Source organism: Hyperolius riggenbachi, chromosome 8, assembly GCF_040937935.1.
Source record: "Hyperolius riggenbachi isolate aHypRig1 chromosome 8, aHypRig1.pri, whole genome shotgun sequence".
In the NCBI taxonomy this organism is placed as follows: domain Eukaryota; kingdom Metazoa; phylum Chordata; class Amphibia; order Anura; family Hyperoliidae; genus Hyperolius; species Hyperolius riggenbachi.
The window spans coordinates 282,795,299-282,811,082 of NC_090653.1; the positions used below are offsets into that span (position 1 = coordinate 282,795,299).

At 46.5% G+C, this 15,784-nt stretch overlaps 1 protein-coding gene across 7 annotated transcripts in view; it reads left to right on the plus strand.

Moving 5' to 3' along the window:
- The window catches only part of STOM (stomatin), a 155,006-nt gene that overhangs the window by 128,472 nt on the left and 10,750 nt on the right, over nucleotides 1-15,784 (plus strand). For all 7 annotated transcript variants that reach the window (XM_068249041.1, XM_068249043.1, XM_068249040.1 and 4 more), the window contains 2 exons: nucleotides 6,972-7,175; nucleotides 14,600-14,734. In XM_068249041.1, the coding sequence (XP_068105142.1) occupies nucleotides 6,972-7,175; nucleotides 14,600-14,734 (339 nt within the window). The remainder of the gene's footprint in view (nucleotides 1-6,971; nucleotides 7,176-14,599; nucleotides 14,735-15,784) is intronic.

Here is a 15,784-nt window from a genome sequence, read left to right on the forward strand (position 1 = left end):
ATCTCAGATCTGCAGATTTCCTGGATAATTAATGAACGTGATGATGGGAATCTCAAGCTAAATATTTACTTCCTGTTCTGTTATCATCTGAGGCTGCGATGCCAAAACCAGCATCATCCTAATGGCCTGCGAGGGCGGGGCATCTGCAAAGGCGGGGCTGTGTATGAACTCTTTATGGCCCCGTTTAATCAGTCAGTATGCGGTAGTGCGCGTTGGTATGTGTTTTTTCCATAGCAGTGCATTGGGTACAAGATTTCAGTTAAAGAGACTCTGAAGCGAGTCTAAATTCACTTTTTTAACTTGTAGCCATGTTAAGCACTATAAGCCCAGCTAAACCGCCGCATCCCGCGGCAAAACGAGGGGTTTATACCCCCCAAATCCCCTCTCCTACCTCCGGGAAGCGCTTCCTCATAGATGCCAAGCTTATGGCTGTAGCTCTGCCTCTCAGCGTGTCAATCCCGGCTGATCGCCGCCTCTCCCCGCCCCTCTCAATCTTCCTTCACTGAGAGGGGCGGAGATCCGCTGGCAGATGGACACGCATGGAGGCAGAGCTGCAGCTGAAAGCTCTGCCTCCCTGGGCAGCAAAATCCACAACCAAGAAAGTCATGGATTTTGCAGAGGGGGATTTGGGGGGTAGAAACCCCTCGTTTTGCCGCGGGATAGCAGCGGTTTAGCAGGGATTATAGTTCTTAACATAACTATAAGTTAAAAAAGTGAATTTAGACTCGCTTCAGAGTCTCTTTAAAGGTGGCCATACATGGTACAATTTTTCATTTTTTTCTATTATATATTTTTTTTAGTTCGATTATTCCGTTAGATCGAATATAAAGATTTTTCCAGCATGTCCGATCAGATTTTTCTCAAAAAACCCGGATAATCGTTCGAATTTCTTGATCGAAAAAAAAAAAATATTTTCAACTTTCATTCGATTCGATCATTTAGATCGAATAAACAAGAAAGTTTAATGTTTTTATTGTATCATGTATGGCCACCATTAGTGTAAAATGTGCCATAGGAAAACATGGGCATTACTTTGAAAATCAGTTTTCTTTCAGTTTCAACCCGTTTCCACTATAGCGTTGCAGAATCGCTGGTGAATCACCGCAGGCAAATCGCATGCGGGTGCGATTCCGCATGCGTTTTTTGCCGCGATTTCGCATAGGTTAGGGTGATGCGATTTTAACCATGTCACTGCCTGTGTGAATTAACATGGGTACCTATGCGAAATCGCATGCGAATTCGCGGCAAAAAACGCATGGGGAAAATGCATGCGATTTCCCTATTAAATACATTGCGTGCGATTCGCCTGCATTCCACACGCAGGCGAATTCTGAGGGCTGTACCATGCAGAAAAACCCTGCACAGAAAAACGCACAGGAAAACTGACAAGTGGAAACAGGCCCATCCACTTGTATTGGCTGTGCGGCCCGCATGCGGATTCGCGATAGTGGAAACGGGCCCTTAGTGTAAAAGGGCCCTATTATGTTTTATATGTATCATCCTAATGGCCTCCTGCGAGGGCGTGGCTCTGCACAGACAATTTATATGTATCATCCTAATGGCCTCCTGTGTGGGTGGGGCTTCTGCGAGGGCGTGGCTCTGCACAGACTCTATTACAATTTATATGTATCATCCTAATGGCCTCCTGTGTGGGCGGGGCTTCTGCGAGGGCGTGGCTGTGCACAGACTCTATTACAATTTATATGTATCATCCTAACGGCCTCCTGCGAGGGCGTGGCTCTGCACAGACTATTACAATTTATATGTATCATCCTAATGGCCTCCTGTGTGGGTGGGGCTTCTGCGAGGGCGTGGCTCTGCACAGACTCTATTACAATTTATATGTATCATCCTAATGGCCTCCTGTGTGGGCGGGGCTTCTGCGAGGGCGTGGCTGTGCACAGACTCTATTACAATTTATATGTATCATCCTAATGGCCTGCTGCGAGGGCGGGGCTTCTGCGAGGGAGGGGCTGTGTACGGACAATTTATTACATTTTATATGTATCAGCACAGTCTCCGTTTTCCGCAACTCAGGCGGCTGGAAATCTCAACTAACCAGCATGCCCGGGGGGAGGGGGGCAATGCTTTGAGGGGTCTGCAGGGCATAAAATGTTGGAGGTTTAACAACATAATTACCTTAAACTGCAGTATAGTAAAGCAACCAAATGATGTCACTGTGTAAAACGTGATAGTAATCCTTATGGGATTGTCATTTCCTGTATTCTCTCTGTTCATTCTCGATGGTGGTGTATGATCTAACTCTGCATGTTTTTCTTCAGTTAAGAGTTCTAACTTGTTATACCTGGTGCCTATCTGCATGTACCTAACACTCTGCTCCAACATAAAATACATACCGAGCTTCCTGGCGGCATCTACTACCCTTCCTGTAGTGCCTAGCGGTTTTCTAGCGTCCATGCACAGCTCCCGGCCTCACATGACCCAACACAGGTCAGGTGACATGCCGGCAGCCATACATGGAGGACGCTAGGAAGATAGGAGCCGCTACATGATGGGTAGAAGATGCAGACCAGGGGCTCTGTAGGTAAGTACAGGGAGTGCAGAATTATTAGGCAAATGAGTATTTTGACCACATCATCCTCTTTATGCATGTTGTCTTACTCCAAGCTGTATAGGCTCGAAAGCCTACTACCAATTAAGCATATTAGGTGATGTGCATCTCTGTAATGAGAAGGGGTGTGGTCTAATGACATCAACACCCTATATCAGGTGTGCATAATTATTAGGCAACTTCCTTTCCTTTGGCAAAATGGGTCAAAAGAAGGACTTGACAGGCTCAGAAAAGTCAAAAATAGTGAGATATCTTGCAGAGGGATGCAGCACTCTTAAAATTGCAAAGCTTCTGAAGCGTGATCATCGAACAATCAAGCGTTTCATTCAAAATAGTCAACAGGGTCACAAGAAGCGTGTGGAAAAACCAAGGCGCAAAATAACTGCCCATGAACTGAGAAAAGTCAAGCGTGCAGCTGCCAAGATGCCACTTGCTACCAGTTTGGCCATATTTCAGAGCTGCAACATCACTGGAGTGCCCAAAAGCACAAGGTGTGCGATACTCAGGGACATGGCCAAGGTAAGAAAGGCTGAAAGACGACCACCACTGAACAAGACACAAGCTGAAACGTCAAGACTGGGCCAAGAAATATCTCAAGACTGATTTTTCTAAGGTTTTATGGGCTGATGAAATGAGAGTGAGTCTTGATGGGCCAGATGGATGGGCCCGTGGCTGAATTGGTAAAGGACAGAGAGCTCCAGTCCGACTCAGACGCCAGCAAGGTGGAGGTGGGGTACTGGTTTGGGCTGGTATCATCAAAGATGAGCTTGTGGGGCCTTTTCGGGTTGAGGATGGAGTCAAGCTCAACTCCCAGTCCTACTGCCAGTTTCTGGAAGACATCTTCTTCAAGCAGTGGTACAGGAAGAAGTATGCATCCTTCAAGAAAAACATGATTTTCATGCAGGACAATGCTCCATCACACGCGTCCAAGTACTCCACAGCGTGGCTGGCAAGAAAGGGTATAAAAGAAGAAAAACTAATGACATGGCCTCCTTGTTCACCTGATCTGAACCCCATTGAGAACCTGGGGTCCATCATAAAATGTGAGATTTACAAGGAGGGAAAACAGTACACCTCTCTGAACAGTGTCTGGGAGGCTGTGGTTGCTGCTGCACGCAATGTTGATGGTGAACAGATCAAAACACTGACAGAATCCATGGATGGCAGGCTTTTGAGTGTCCTTGCAAAGAAAGGTGGCTATATTGGTCACTGATTTGTTTTTGTTTTGTTTTTGAATGTCAGAAATGTATATTTGTGAATGTTGAGATGGTCTATTGGTTTCACTGGTAAAAATAAATAATTGAAATGGGTATATATATTTTGTTAAGTTGCCTAATAATTATGCACAGTAATAGTCACCTGCACACACAGATATCCCCCTAAAATAGCTAAAACTAAAAACAAGCTAAAAACTACTTTCAAAAATATTCTGCTTTGTATTAATGAGTTTTTTGGGTTCATTGAGAACATGGTTGTTGTTCAATAATAAAATTATTCCTCAAAAATACCACTTGCCTCATAATTCTGCACTCCCTGTATTTAATGGAGGGTGGTTGTGCTTTTTCAGTCAGATGCCTCAACAACTGGCAAGAACATGTTTCTGGCACCAGATAAGGAATGGGGGGGGGGGGTGTCTTGCTGTATATCAATGCTCATATGTTCACTGAAATACAGAGTCTTCTAAATGTGTGAGACAATCTACTGTAGAAGGACACGTGGTATATTTGGGTCAAGCGAAGACCACTTTTTTAACTGATTACACCAGGCGCGTGCCTAGTTGTGCCAGTGCTGTAGGCGTAACCGGTTTCCACAAATTAAAAGGAACCTGAGTTAAGAAGGAGATGGAGGCTGCCATATTTATCTCCTTTTAAACAATACCAGTTGCCTGGCTGCCTTGCTGATCTCTTAGCCTTTAGTAGTGACTGAATCACACACCAGAAACTAGGATGCGAAAACTCAGGGCACCTGATCTGAAGCTTGTTCAGGGTCTGTGGCTAAAAGCATCAGAGACAATGGATCGGCAGGACAGCCAGACAATGGCTATCCTATACAATAAAACCTTGTGTGGCTGGATGGAGTAATGGTTAAGGGCTCTGCCTCTGACACAGGAGACCAGGGTTCGAATCTTGGCTCTTCCTGTTCGGTAAGCCATCACCTATTCAGTAGGAGACCTTGGGCCAGTCTCCCTAACACTGCTACTGGCTATAGAGCGCGCCCTAGTGGCTGCTGCTCTGGCACTTTGAGTCCACCAGGAGAAAAGCGCGATGTAAATGTTATGTGTTTGTTTGTAACTGTCCCTGCGTCCTCATCTTTCCCTGTATGTCCGTCTGAGTCTTTTTTGTACTGTGCATGTGCTGTTGGGACGGGAGGTGAGACCAGGGAGCAGGGCGGCGGGTGCGCGCACGGGCGGCGGGCACGCGCACTGACTGGCGGCGGTGGCACGGTTAAATCACTACCTAGAGCCCGTTTTTAAACGGGCTTAGGTAGACTAGTCATTCATAAAGCATTACCGCATGTGGTAATGCAGAAAACAGCTGACTTTACCGAGCACTTAGGGCTCTTCCACATTAGCCAACGCGTTGATGGTCGGCGGCGTGTCGGCGGTGCAACGCAATCAGCCACGGTAGCTATTAACTCGACGGGAAAACGCCGGCTCCCGGCGGTTCAATGCATCGGGGTGCGTTGATCCAAAACGCAGCGTCTGGTGTGAAAGGTAAAATGAAAGTCTACGGACTCTCATTTTACCTGGGTTAACGGAAAGTATCAACTTTGCGTTGAAACGCAGGGAAAGGGCTCTAGTGTGAAAGAGTCCTCAGGAAAATGTAAATTCATAAACCCTGTTACCGCATAAAAAGCTACAATTACCGAGCAGTGAGGAAAATTACTGACTTATGCTGTAAACGCCTCCTGCACGTGTCTGTAAATGTCAATTCATAAAAGCTGTTACCGCATGGAAAGCTACGATTACAGAGCTGTGAGGTAAATTACAGCTTTGTGCGGTGATTACATCAACGCATGTCAGTAAATGTCAGCGCTGCGTAATATGTTGTCGCTTTATAAATACAATAAATAAATCTCAATTCGTAAAGATTAGAACAGGCGGTAATGGCTGCTTTGAAGAGGTGATAAGAGAGCGATAAGAGCAAAGTTAATGAAGTTAATGGAGATCTCCCAGACAGCAGCTACTAGAGCGGAACAAATAAGACTTCCCTGAATACCCCAGGCTGCGTTTTTTAACCTCTTGGGTACCTGTTTTCAAATGTATTTCACATCAGAAAACCTGGCATGTGTAAAGTTTCTTGAAGTTCTTCTAAGCTGTGGCAATTACATAGATTGTTTAGAAAGACTAATAGACAGATTGATTCAGCGCAGACTCAGGGCAAGCAGAGGCAGTATAACAAAAAATTGCACATCTAAAGGGAAGTTGGGGATGCCTCTTTTATTGTAATGCTGTCTCTGCAGGGAGAACCTGTTGTAACAGTGTTACCAACAGCTGGGCTTTGAGAAATCCCCACATTTCTACAGCACCGGTCAAGATTTTTATGAATTAGCACACATGAATACTAAATGCGGTATTTTTCTGCCCAGATTTTTTACCGCACATGCTTTTTGATAGCCAATGTGTATTGCTTTAAAAGGAAACAAATATGGCAGCCTCCTTAGATCTCTCACTTCTAGCAATTTCTTTGTGTGATGTACCACGTGCACAGATTAGTGTTAGGAGTTTTCGGGAATTCTTTTGTAAGGGCTTGTTTCCACTAGGAGCGATTTGCTGGAAGTTTGGACAGGTAAACGCAGCCTTTGGAAATCAATAGGGCGAAATCTGATTTGTTTGCAGGAAAAAGAACGGACAGCATGCAGCAATAAAACTCGTGTCACGCGAATCCCTACAGTCTCACATTGCATGGCTAGAGGGATTCCGATGCGTTCACGCATCACAGCAAGTGCCAGCGTTCGTCTCACAAGAAACGCCAGCATAGTGGAAACGGACGCACTTTGCTGCGCAGTTTTGCAATTATTTTTTATTTTATGTATTCATAGGCAAATTTTTAGTTTTGGGATTTTTCCATAATTAGTCAGGTATTTTACATGAAAAGTTAACAATTTCATGAAAATTTTTTGAATTCATTTAATGTTAAAAATCTTTCATGATTTTTCACACAAAACGTGATTTTTACGCGTTGGCATTGAAACGCAATTTGCATGGCGCACACAGGAAAAAGCAGACCCGTCGTACAACACGTAATGTAGAAACATTGCAAATAGCAAATGAACGCACAAAAATGCATTGCGTTGAAATGCATTACATGTGCGCGAAACGCCATTCCGGAAAAAAACACAAATCGCTTGTTTACATATGCGCGTAAGCCCCGCCTAATTCTGTGATTTCTCATTTCAGATTTTGACGAAGGATTCGGTGACGGTCAGCGTGGACGGAGTGGTCTATTACCGGGTGCAGAACGCAACTCTTGCTGTTGCCAACATCACCAATGCAGATTCCGCCACCCGGCTTCTGGCCCAGACCACCCTGCGTAACGTCCTCGGCACCAAGAACCTGTCACAGATCCTGTCTGACAGAGAGGAGATCGCACACAACATGCAGGTAGCTCGGGGGGAGGGGCAGGGAATGGGAGGGGGGGTTGGGTGGGAATGGAAGGGGTGTAGGGGAATGGAAAGGGAGGAGGGATGGGTGGGAATGAAATGGTGCAGGGGGAGGGGTGGGGAATGGGAGAGGTGGGGAATGGGTGGGGCGTTGGGTGGGGAATGTGAGGAGGGTTGGGTGGGAATGAAATGGGGGAGGGGTGAGGAATAGAAGGGGGGTTAGGTGGGAATGTAATGGGGGGAGGGGTGGAGAATGTGAGGAGGGTTGGGTGGGAATGGAATGGGAGGAGGGCTGGGGAATGGGAGGCGGGTTGGGTGGGAATGGGGGAGGGGCAGGGAATGAGAGGGGGTCGGGTGGTGATGGAATGGGGGGAGGGGTGGGGAATGGGAGGAGGGTTGGATGGGAACGGGGAGGGGCCTTGCATGGGGAATTGGACGGGTTGAGTGGGAAAGGAATGGGGCGGGGAGTTGGGTGGGGAATGGGAGGAGGGTTGGGTGGGAATGGAATGGGGGAGGGGCAGGGAGTGGGAATGGGAGGAGGAGGAGGGTTGGGTGGGAATGGAATGGTGTGGGGGAGGGGCGGGGAATGGGAGGGAGTTGGTGGGGGGAATTTATTGACTTCTTCCTTCTCCCGTCTATTACATTCCCCCAGCTGGTGTTCCTGGATTGCCGTGGCAGAGCTATTGAAGCCTTATCTCTAGTGTGTATTCTGCGTACTCTGGCATGCAGGCTGGAATAATGAGCATGTCACTGGGCACACTAGATGCGGATAGCGTGCGTCTAGCCCCTCCCCCTGCCCAGGAATAGCGCAGAGCGGGGGCACTGCCAGACCCGCTGCTTACATGGAAGACAATCTGTGCTAATAACTCACATCTCCCTCTAACCTATTAACTCAATGGAATGCGGTATACAGATTCCTCGTTAAGTGCAGGCGGACCGTGACACGGGTCCGGGGTAACAGATCGCAGACCTCTCCAGGAATCCAAACACAGACGGGCGGCACCTCCCCTTTCATCTGAAACACTCTTATTATTTAGCTGCTGCAGCTCGTGCCAACCACATACATTACAATCTACTTGTACGATCTGTGCGATCCTTCGCTTAGAGGAGGCCATACATCTATCGACTTGGTGATCAATCGAACATCCGATTAGATAGTTATCAAAATCGGTGCCGCCAAGTGCATGCCCAATTGATGATGCGACCAAATTCGGACCGAGCAAGCTGCAAGGCCATCGTGGTTAATTGGGTGTACGCCGATATCAGGATGAGCACCACGATAAAACCCCTGGTGCTGTACCTTCCTCTCCCCCCACCGTCAAATGTGCGAACACGGCTATTCCAGCGCAGGAGATTTGGGCGCAGCCGGTGCCACCATAGACCGTAATAGGAATTACAGCTATAGCCGCACACAGTGAGTAACTTCGGCGCCGTCAGAAGTTGGAGCTGAAGTTACTTTTTAAACACTGTAATTCAGCTGCCAGCAATAGCTGGAAGCCGAATTATTTCATTCCCCACCATCCACGTGGACCTGGAGGGGGAATAGTACTTACTGCCGCCGGGAACTTGTGCCGAAGCAGGATAAGCCATACCGGCTGTATCCTGTGCCCAAGTCTCCCGGCGGCGATTTCTCTTCTTTCGTACGCCAATGCCCCCCTTCCACCCAGTTGCACTACACTTCACCTGTCTATGTCTGCCTCTGGCTCCGTCCCCCATCCAAACATGCGCCCGACGTGGTTGCTGGCGTACACATGGGCATGTCACACGCAGTGGGAGGGCACATTTGATATTAGGGGGGACAGTGTCGGGCCATCGAGGCGGGAGATGCCGCGTCACAAGGCGGATTCCAGATTGATTTCAGCATGACATTGATGGATCAGCCGACAGATCTCTCTCTAATCAGATTCGATTAGAGAGAGATGTGTCTCTTGGTCGAATCTACCCATCAGAGGCCTGGTGCACACCGAGCGGTTTTTGAAGCGATTCGTAAACCGCTTTTGCCTGTGAAAACGCTTGGCTAATGTATTTCAATGGGAAGGTGCACACCAGCGGCGGTTTGAGGTTTTTAGCAAACCGCAAACGTGGGTCCTGCAGCACTTTTGCGGTTTGCAGAAGCGTTTCTGCCTCAATGTAAAGTATAGGAAAAGCTCAAACTGCTCAGAAAAACGCTAGATCAGAGCGGTTTTCCAGGCGTTTTTGTTACAGAAGCTGTTCAGTAACAGCTTTACTGTAACAATATATGAAATCTACTACACAAAAACATTCCCAAAAAACGCTAGGCATGTTTAGAAAACCTCTATGAGGTCCCATTCACACTTTCAAAACTCCGTCGATTTTTGCCGGCGTTTTGCAGGAGTACATTTTTTCCGCGATTTCATGCGGAAAAATCACTGAACACTGCGACGTTTTTGCCGCAATCGCATTTGACGCTTTTATAGCACTGAAACGCGATCAAAACCTGAAAATGGTGCAGGCTACACATTTGCGTTCAGTGGTTTTGGGCGATTTGTGACAATTAGCGCAAAACACCCAAATGAGAATGGGCCCATAGACTTTTATTACCTTAGCGCTTTGAAAAGCGTTAGAGCGTTTTTGCCGAAATCGCCGGCAAAACGCTCAAGTGTGAATGGGCCATAAACATGCCTAGAATCGCTCTGAAATCTGCTTCAAAAACCGCTAGCGTTTTGCAGATCTGCTAGAGGTTTGTGGTGTGCAGTGGGCCTCAGTCTGATGTATGGCCACCTTAATTCTCTCTGTACAATCCTTATAACAAGAATGGTCAACATCCAGATAACTCAGAGATTGGTACCGAATGATGCAAATATGGTGTGCAGAATTACACAAGTACATCGCTTGAAGGTAGACTGATAAAATCCGGCCGAGGTGGAATTCCATTGGCCCATTTGTGGCATAAATTAGCGTAGAAGATCACTGGCTGCGCACTTCAGCCATTTTGGGAGAGGGAGGAATCAAAAGGGGTAGATCGATGAGTGTATGGATGGGTACTCTTTGGTAGAGATGGCCCAGCTTTGGAGAACTCATGGAGAAGCACATGATCAGTTTGATCAGCTGATAGATTTGTAAGCCTCTGATTTGCTGTGATGACTTCCTGGTTTGATCAGCTGATAGATTTGTAAGCCTCTGATTTGCTGGTCATGATCATGTGTTAAACCAGGAAGTCATCACAGAAAATCAGAGGCTTACAAATCTTATCAGCTGATCAAACTGATCATGTGCTTCTCCATGAGTTCTCCAAGGCTGGGCCATCTCTACTCTTTGGGCACGGTTCACGCTTACTACAATTTCGCATGCAAATTTTAATATGTGCAAAAAACACATTTGCCACACATCTATAGAGAATTGCACTTTTGCTAAAATTCGCAAAATTACGTTTACATTTTCGCATGACATGAAAAGCACAAAACCGTACTTCTTGCAGCAAAACTTTGCCCATTGCATGTGAATCCCCGCGTTCAGTCTTTTGCAATGTGTGAACCCTGCCTTACTGAGCGAATCGCTCCGCTGGGTTCAAAGAAACAATGAGGCACCGCTGAAGTCCTCAGGGTAGCTCGCTTCACTCACACGGATCGCTTAAAGAGACACTGAAGAGGAAAAAAAATATGATATAGTGAATTGGTTGTGTACTATGAATAATTACTAGAAGATTAGCAGCAAAGAAAATATTCTCATTTTTATTTTCAGGTATATAGTGTTTTTTCTAACATTGCATCATTCTCTAATATGTGCAGATTACACAACACTCAGCATTCAAAATGATTCTTTCAGAGCAGTCAGTTAACTATTTACTTTTCCTCTGCTAGAGGAGAGGTCATTACTTCACAAACAGTTGAGATAATACAAGTCAGAAAACAGCCCTCTCCACAACTTTGAAAGTCGTAGAGATAATTGCTTTTTTGTATAGAGATAACTGGAGTTTCTTAACTCTTCCTGTACTGGAAACCATTACACTGATGTATCTGATCTTAATGTTTTATTTCTTAGCTGTACTACACATACAAATCATAATATCAGTTTTTTTTTTCGCTTCAGTGTCTCTTTAAGGCTGGGTGCACACATAGCAGAAACGCTAGCGTTGCGTAAAACGCTGCGTTTTTGCAGCTAATATACCGCAGGTAAAAAAACATGTAAAAACGCATATGCGGTTTTGATGCGTGTGTTCTTAAAAATGCTGATCTCGTTGTGTAATATTCATAGACGCATGAAAAACGCACGTGTTTCCCAAAACACACACACACACGTCACAACACACACACACACACACACACACACACGTCACAACACACACACACACACACACACACACACACACACACGTCACAACACACACCCCACACACACACACACACACCACACACACCACACACACCACACACACGTTGTATTTCCGCTTCCTGTTCATATGTGAACCCGGCCGAAAAGAAACCTGCAAGGAAAAGAACTGCCCCTGGGAGGTACTTACCTGGGGAGGGGGAAGCTTCTGGGTCCTAAGGAGGCTTCCTGCGTCCTCCGCAGTCCCGATCCAGCGCTGGCAGCTCCTGGAGTCACAGGCACCACAATATTGAGTAGGGATGATCAAAGAGACGCAAATCCTTCCGAGTTGATGCAAATTTATGCACATTTTTATGCAAGTATATGCAGTTTGAAAATGGACCAATCAATTTGAGGGCTAAAACCCCCTACAAAACGCTATCGATAATCGCAACCGCTAGCGTTTTGTATGAGCGGTTTGTAAGCGATTTCATGAGCGTTTTCGGGAGTGATTTTAAAAAGTGTAATTCATTTGCCAGCGATTGCGTAACGATTAGTGATTAGTGTTTTTAATTCTGATTGCTCCTTTCAATTTTCATTTCGTTATAGTGTGCGGTAATGTAAAAACTCTTGCAAAATCGCTCTGTGTAAGTTTTGACGAGCGATTATGCCAGGGTTTATATACTTTGCAGAAACGCTAATCGCTAACGCTCAAAAGTGCTGCATGTCCTGCATTTTGCGATTTGGTAATCGCAATCGCTCCAGTGGAATTTAGCCCATCCATTAACATTAGCTGAGCGTTTATGGAAATCGCTAGTGGTTTGAATCGCTCCCTAAACGCCCAGAAAATCGCTCTAGTGGGTTCCAGCCCTAAACCTGGGTTTAAATTGATTGGTCCATTCTTAAACTAAATATACATTTGCATATAAATTTGCATAATGTCGGAAGCATTTGCATCTTATTGTTCATCCCTAATATTGACGTGTGTGCGCAGGCGTAGTCGCTGCTTGTCGCTCGGGCACCGGCGGATATAGCCGAGCTCACCTCGAGTGGTTGCTGAGAGAGTCAATATTGACTAAACAGCAAATAAGACATATGAGTGGATTCAGGCATCAGGCAGTATCAGTCTGCAGGTCTTGGTGCTCCTCTGTCTCCGGGAGGTTATGAGGAATGCTGGTTCCTGACGCCTCTCCTGTCTCTGGCATGTGTGGACCAATAAAGGCCTGTTCCCACCTTGTGATTTTCCCATCGACCGGCGATCTTTTTTGGAGGGACAAGCGGCTGTTTCCGCGAACTCGCAACGTGGGTACAAGCGCATGATCAGGCAAAGGTCGCTTAGCGTTGCAAGGCAATAATGACCGCCATGGCAGATCGGATCTTTAAGATACCCGACAACTGTCACGCAAAGTACTGCGATCGCTTGAAGTCTTGTTCGCGCCCGTTGTGTAACGTCGCGCATATCCACCAGCCGTAAGCTCGATCAGCGGTGTGCTCGTCCTCAGGGAGACAGAGGATCCATCTCCTTGCATCGCGAGGTCAGGGCCGGTTCTCTCATGAAGCAAGGTGAAACACTTGCATCAGGCAGCAGAGATTACAGGGACAGCATGTTTGTACTGTGAGTTTACACTTACAGCATGCAGTCAGAGTAGCAGGAGAAGCAAAAGGAGAGGAGAGTGAGGGGAAGAGGTCATCATTGGGGAAAAGCAGCTTGTTGTGCTGTGTGAGGAGTCTGACAGTGAGGGGGGAGGCAGGAGAGCAGCAGTGTTTCATTTGACTTGCACAGCAGAAGGGAGGCGGTGGCACTGCTGTCCTGACAGAGGAGGAATGGAGGATTTGGCGACTGACCGTAGTATGGCTGCCTCGGCTCTTGACTTTCGGACATTATCCTCTCTCCCCCCCATCCTTCCACAACCTGGATGAGTCAAAACCAATTCCGGGTACAACCCCCCTGTTTGTATTTGGCAAAATAAATCATTCTGATTCTGAGGGTGAGCAGTTTGTTTGTCGCAGACTAGCAGCAAGCCAATCAGCAAGTCAGTGTGTTGTTGTGTTGAGCTGCAGCTTGTCATGTGTCCCAAGTTTGCCTCAGGCAGCCAAAACTCTAGAGCCGGCCCTGTGCGGGGTGAGTATGTAGCTAGAGAGAAGGGCTCTCCAGTGTTAGGAAAGAGTTCTTCATTGTTTCACAACATTAACGGGCGTGTGAAAAACCCCATGGCCTGAGCGGGATCCACTCATAAGCTGATTACTCAATATTGACACTCTCTTCAACAACTCGAGGCCAGCTGCTTAGTTAAAGCGGAACTGAACTCAGAACTTCCTCTCTGCTCTAAAAAAATAAGCAACAGCATAATTACCTTTTTAAAAAAAAACATAACAGCTGATACAAATCCTGCAATAAATCTGCAGTGTCTACTTCCTGCTTTCATGGAAGCCGACATATGGTTAACCTCCAGTGTTTACCAATTAGCTGCTCTGCTGAGGCAGCCAGCTGACACAGCTGAGAGATCACATTACAGTGGTGATTAGTCACAGATGAGGGAGAATTACACAGGCTAAACTCTAAATACATACAGGGTGTATTCTCTCTGTTTTCCTTTTTTTTATGCAAAAGTTCTGGTCCACTTTAAGCATCGCCATACATTTAAACACAAGGAGTGCGTCTCCTTTTGTCTTTCCATCCCTTGGGGTCAACCCCAGGCCATTTCCAGCATACTAAGTGAAATTCTTCCCTCCCCCCCCCCCTGTACAAGCGTAGCCCCCAGTGCGACCAGAACCCCCAACCTGGCTCTTGTTCCAGGACCGTGATGCAAGTAGTAAATCTCTAGGCAATACAGGGCCCTGGGTGAAGTAACCGGCTCGGCTTGTCTTATATGAGATGTGGGCGGGGCCTTGGAGGGGATAGCAGCAAGGCCCCTGGACACCCACCAGGACCTAGGCAGCTGCCTAGATTGCTATGTGACTCTGCAACCAGGGCACTTTGCAGCACCGGCTCCCTATTATCGTCAGATGCCGTTTATGGTGACCCCGGTCTGTTGTGTTGGATTGGCTGTCTCTGGGGACTGAATGTCTGCGGCTCCCTCTGCTGTAATAATGCTTTATAAGGTGAACAGGCTCCTCCTCCGTTCTATGTCACATGACTTCTCTCTCTCCCCGCAGTCCACCCTGGATGTCGCCACTGATGATTGGGGGATCAAGGTGGAGCGAGTGGAGATTAAGGATGTCAAGCTTCCGGTCCAGCTGCAGCGGGCGATGGCAGCGGAGGCCGAGGCTGCCAGAGAGGCCAGAGCTAAGGTGAGTCTGTAGGTGGCGCCACTGTGTCTCCTCTGATCGCCATCCCACCCACACAGCGCACTTCCTGCCACTTCCTGGGTTGACCCTGTCAGTAATGCTTTAAGAAGAAAGAACTGTGGGCCAGATTTATCAAACCATTCTAACCAGCATAGGGACTGTTTTGCTTGATAATAAAAAAAACTTCTTAAATCCTATGTAATAGCGGCAGTTTAGTTTAACTTTCTAGAGCTGCACTACAGTTAAGAAAAGTGCAAATCCATCCCTAAACTGCCACAGATTAAGAAGTTCTTTATAGCACTTCTACAGATAATGCAGCAGTGCAGGCTAGGCATGATTTGTGAGGTGCTCCTCCCCTCGCTGAATTCCTCACTCCAAGCCTGCCAGTATCAATACAGCATATGTATTGGTTTCCTCAGCAACTGCTATTTCCCTCACACGCTGTCTGATAAACAATCCCAACTCCTCCTATTCCTAACAGTTTAAGAAGGAATCTGCACTATTTAGAGAGTTCTTAAGATGTCTGAGACAGTTTTGCATGGATTTCTAAAAACCTACTAATATTTTGTCTGACACTCTTGGGGCTATTTCCCAATGAGTGCATTTGTGACCCGATCACAAATCGCTAGGTACTGTTAGGCTGGTATCACAGTGGGACGTTAAAGTCCCACATTACAGCAGCCTGTAATGCGTACAACCATGCGTTTTGTTTCTGCGGTGAACGCATCTCTAGGAACATCAGACAGAGCAGTCTATGCACTTTCTGATGTTCCTGCAATTGCGCATTAGTTGCGTTTACAAAAGCGCAGCTATAATCGTGCCAGTGGAAATGAGCCTAACTAACTGATGGAAAATGCCTGGGGATGTTTCCATTAGTTTGCAGGAAAATCCCATAGCAGTGTTATGCGATTTGCCAATTCAAAAATATTTTCCCAACTTTTTTCTTTATCTTAAATTGCAAATGCATTGCGATCGCACCTGTGTGTGTGTGTGTGTATATATATATATATATATATATATGTATATATATATATATATATATATATGTGTGTG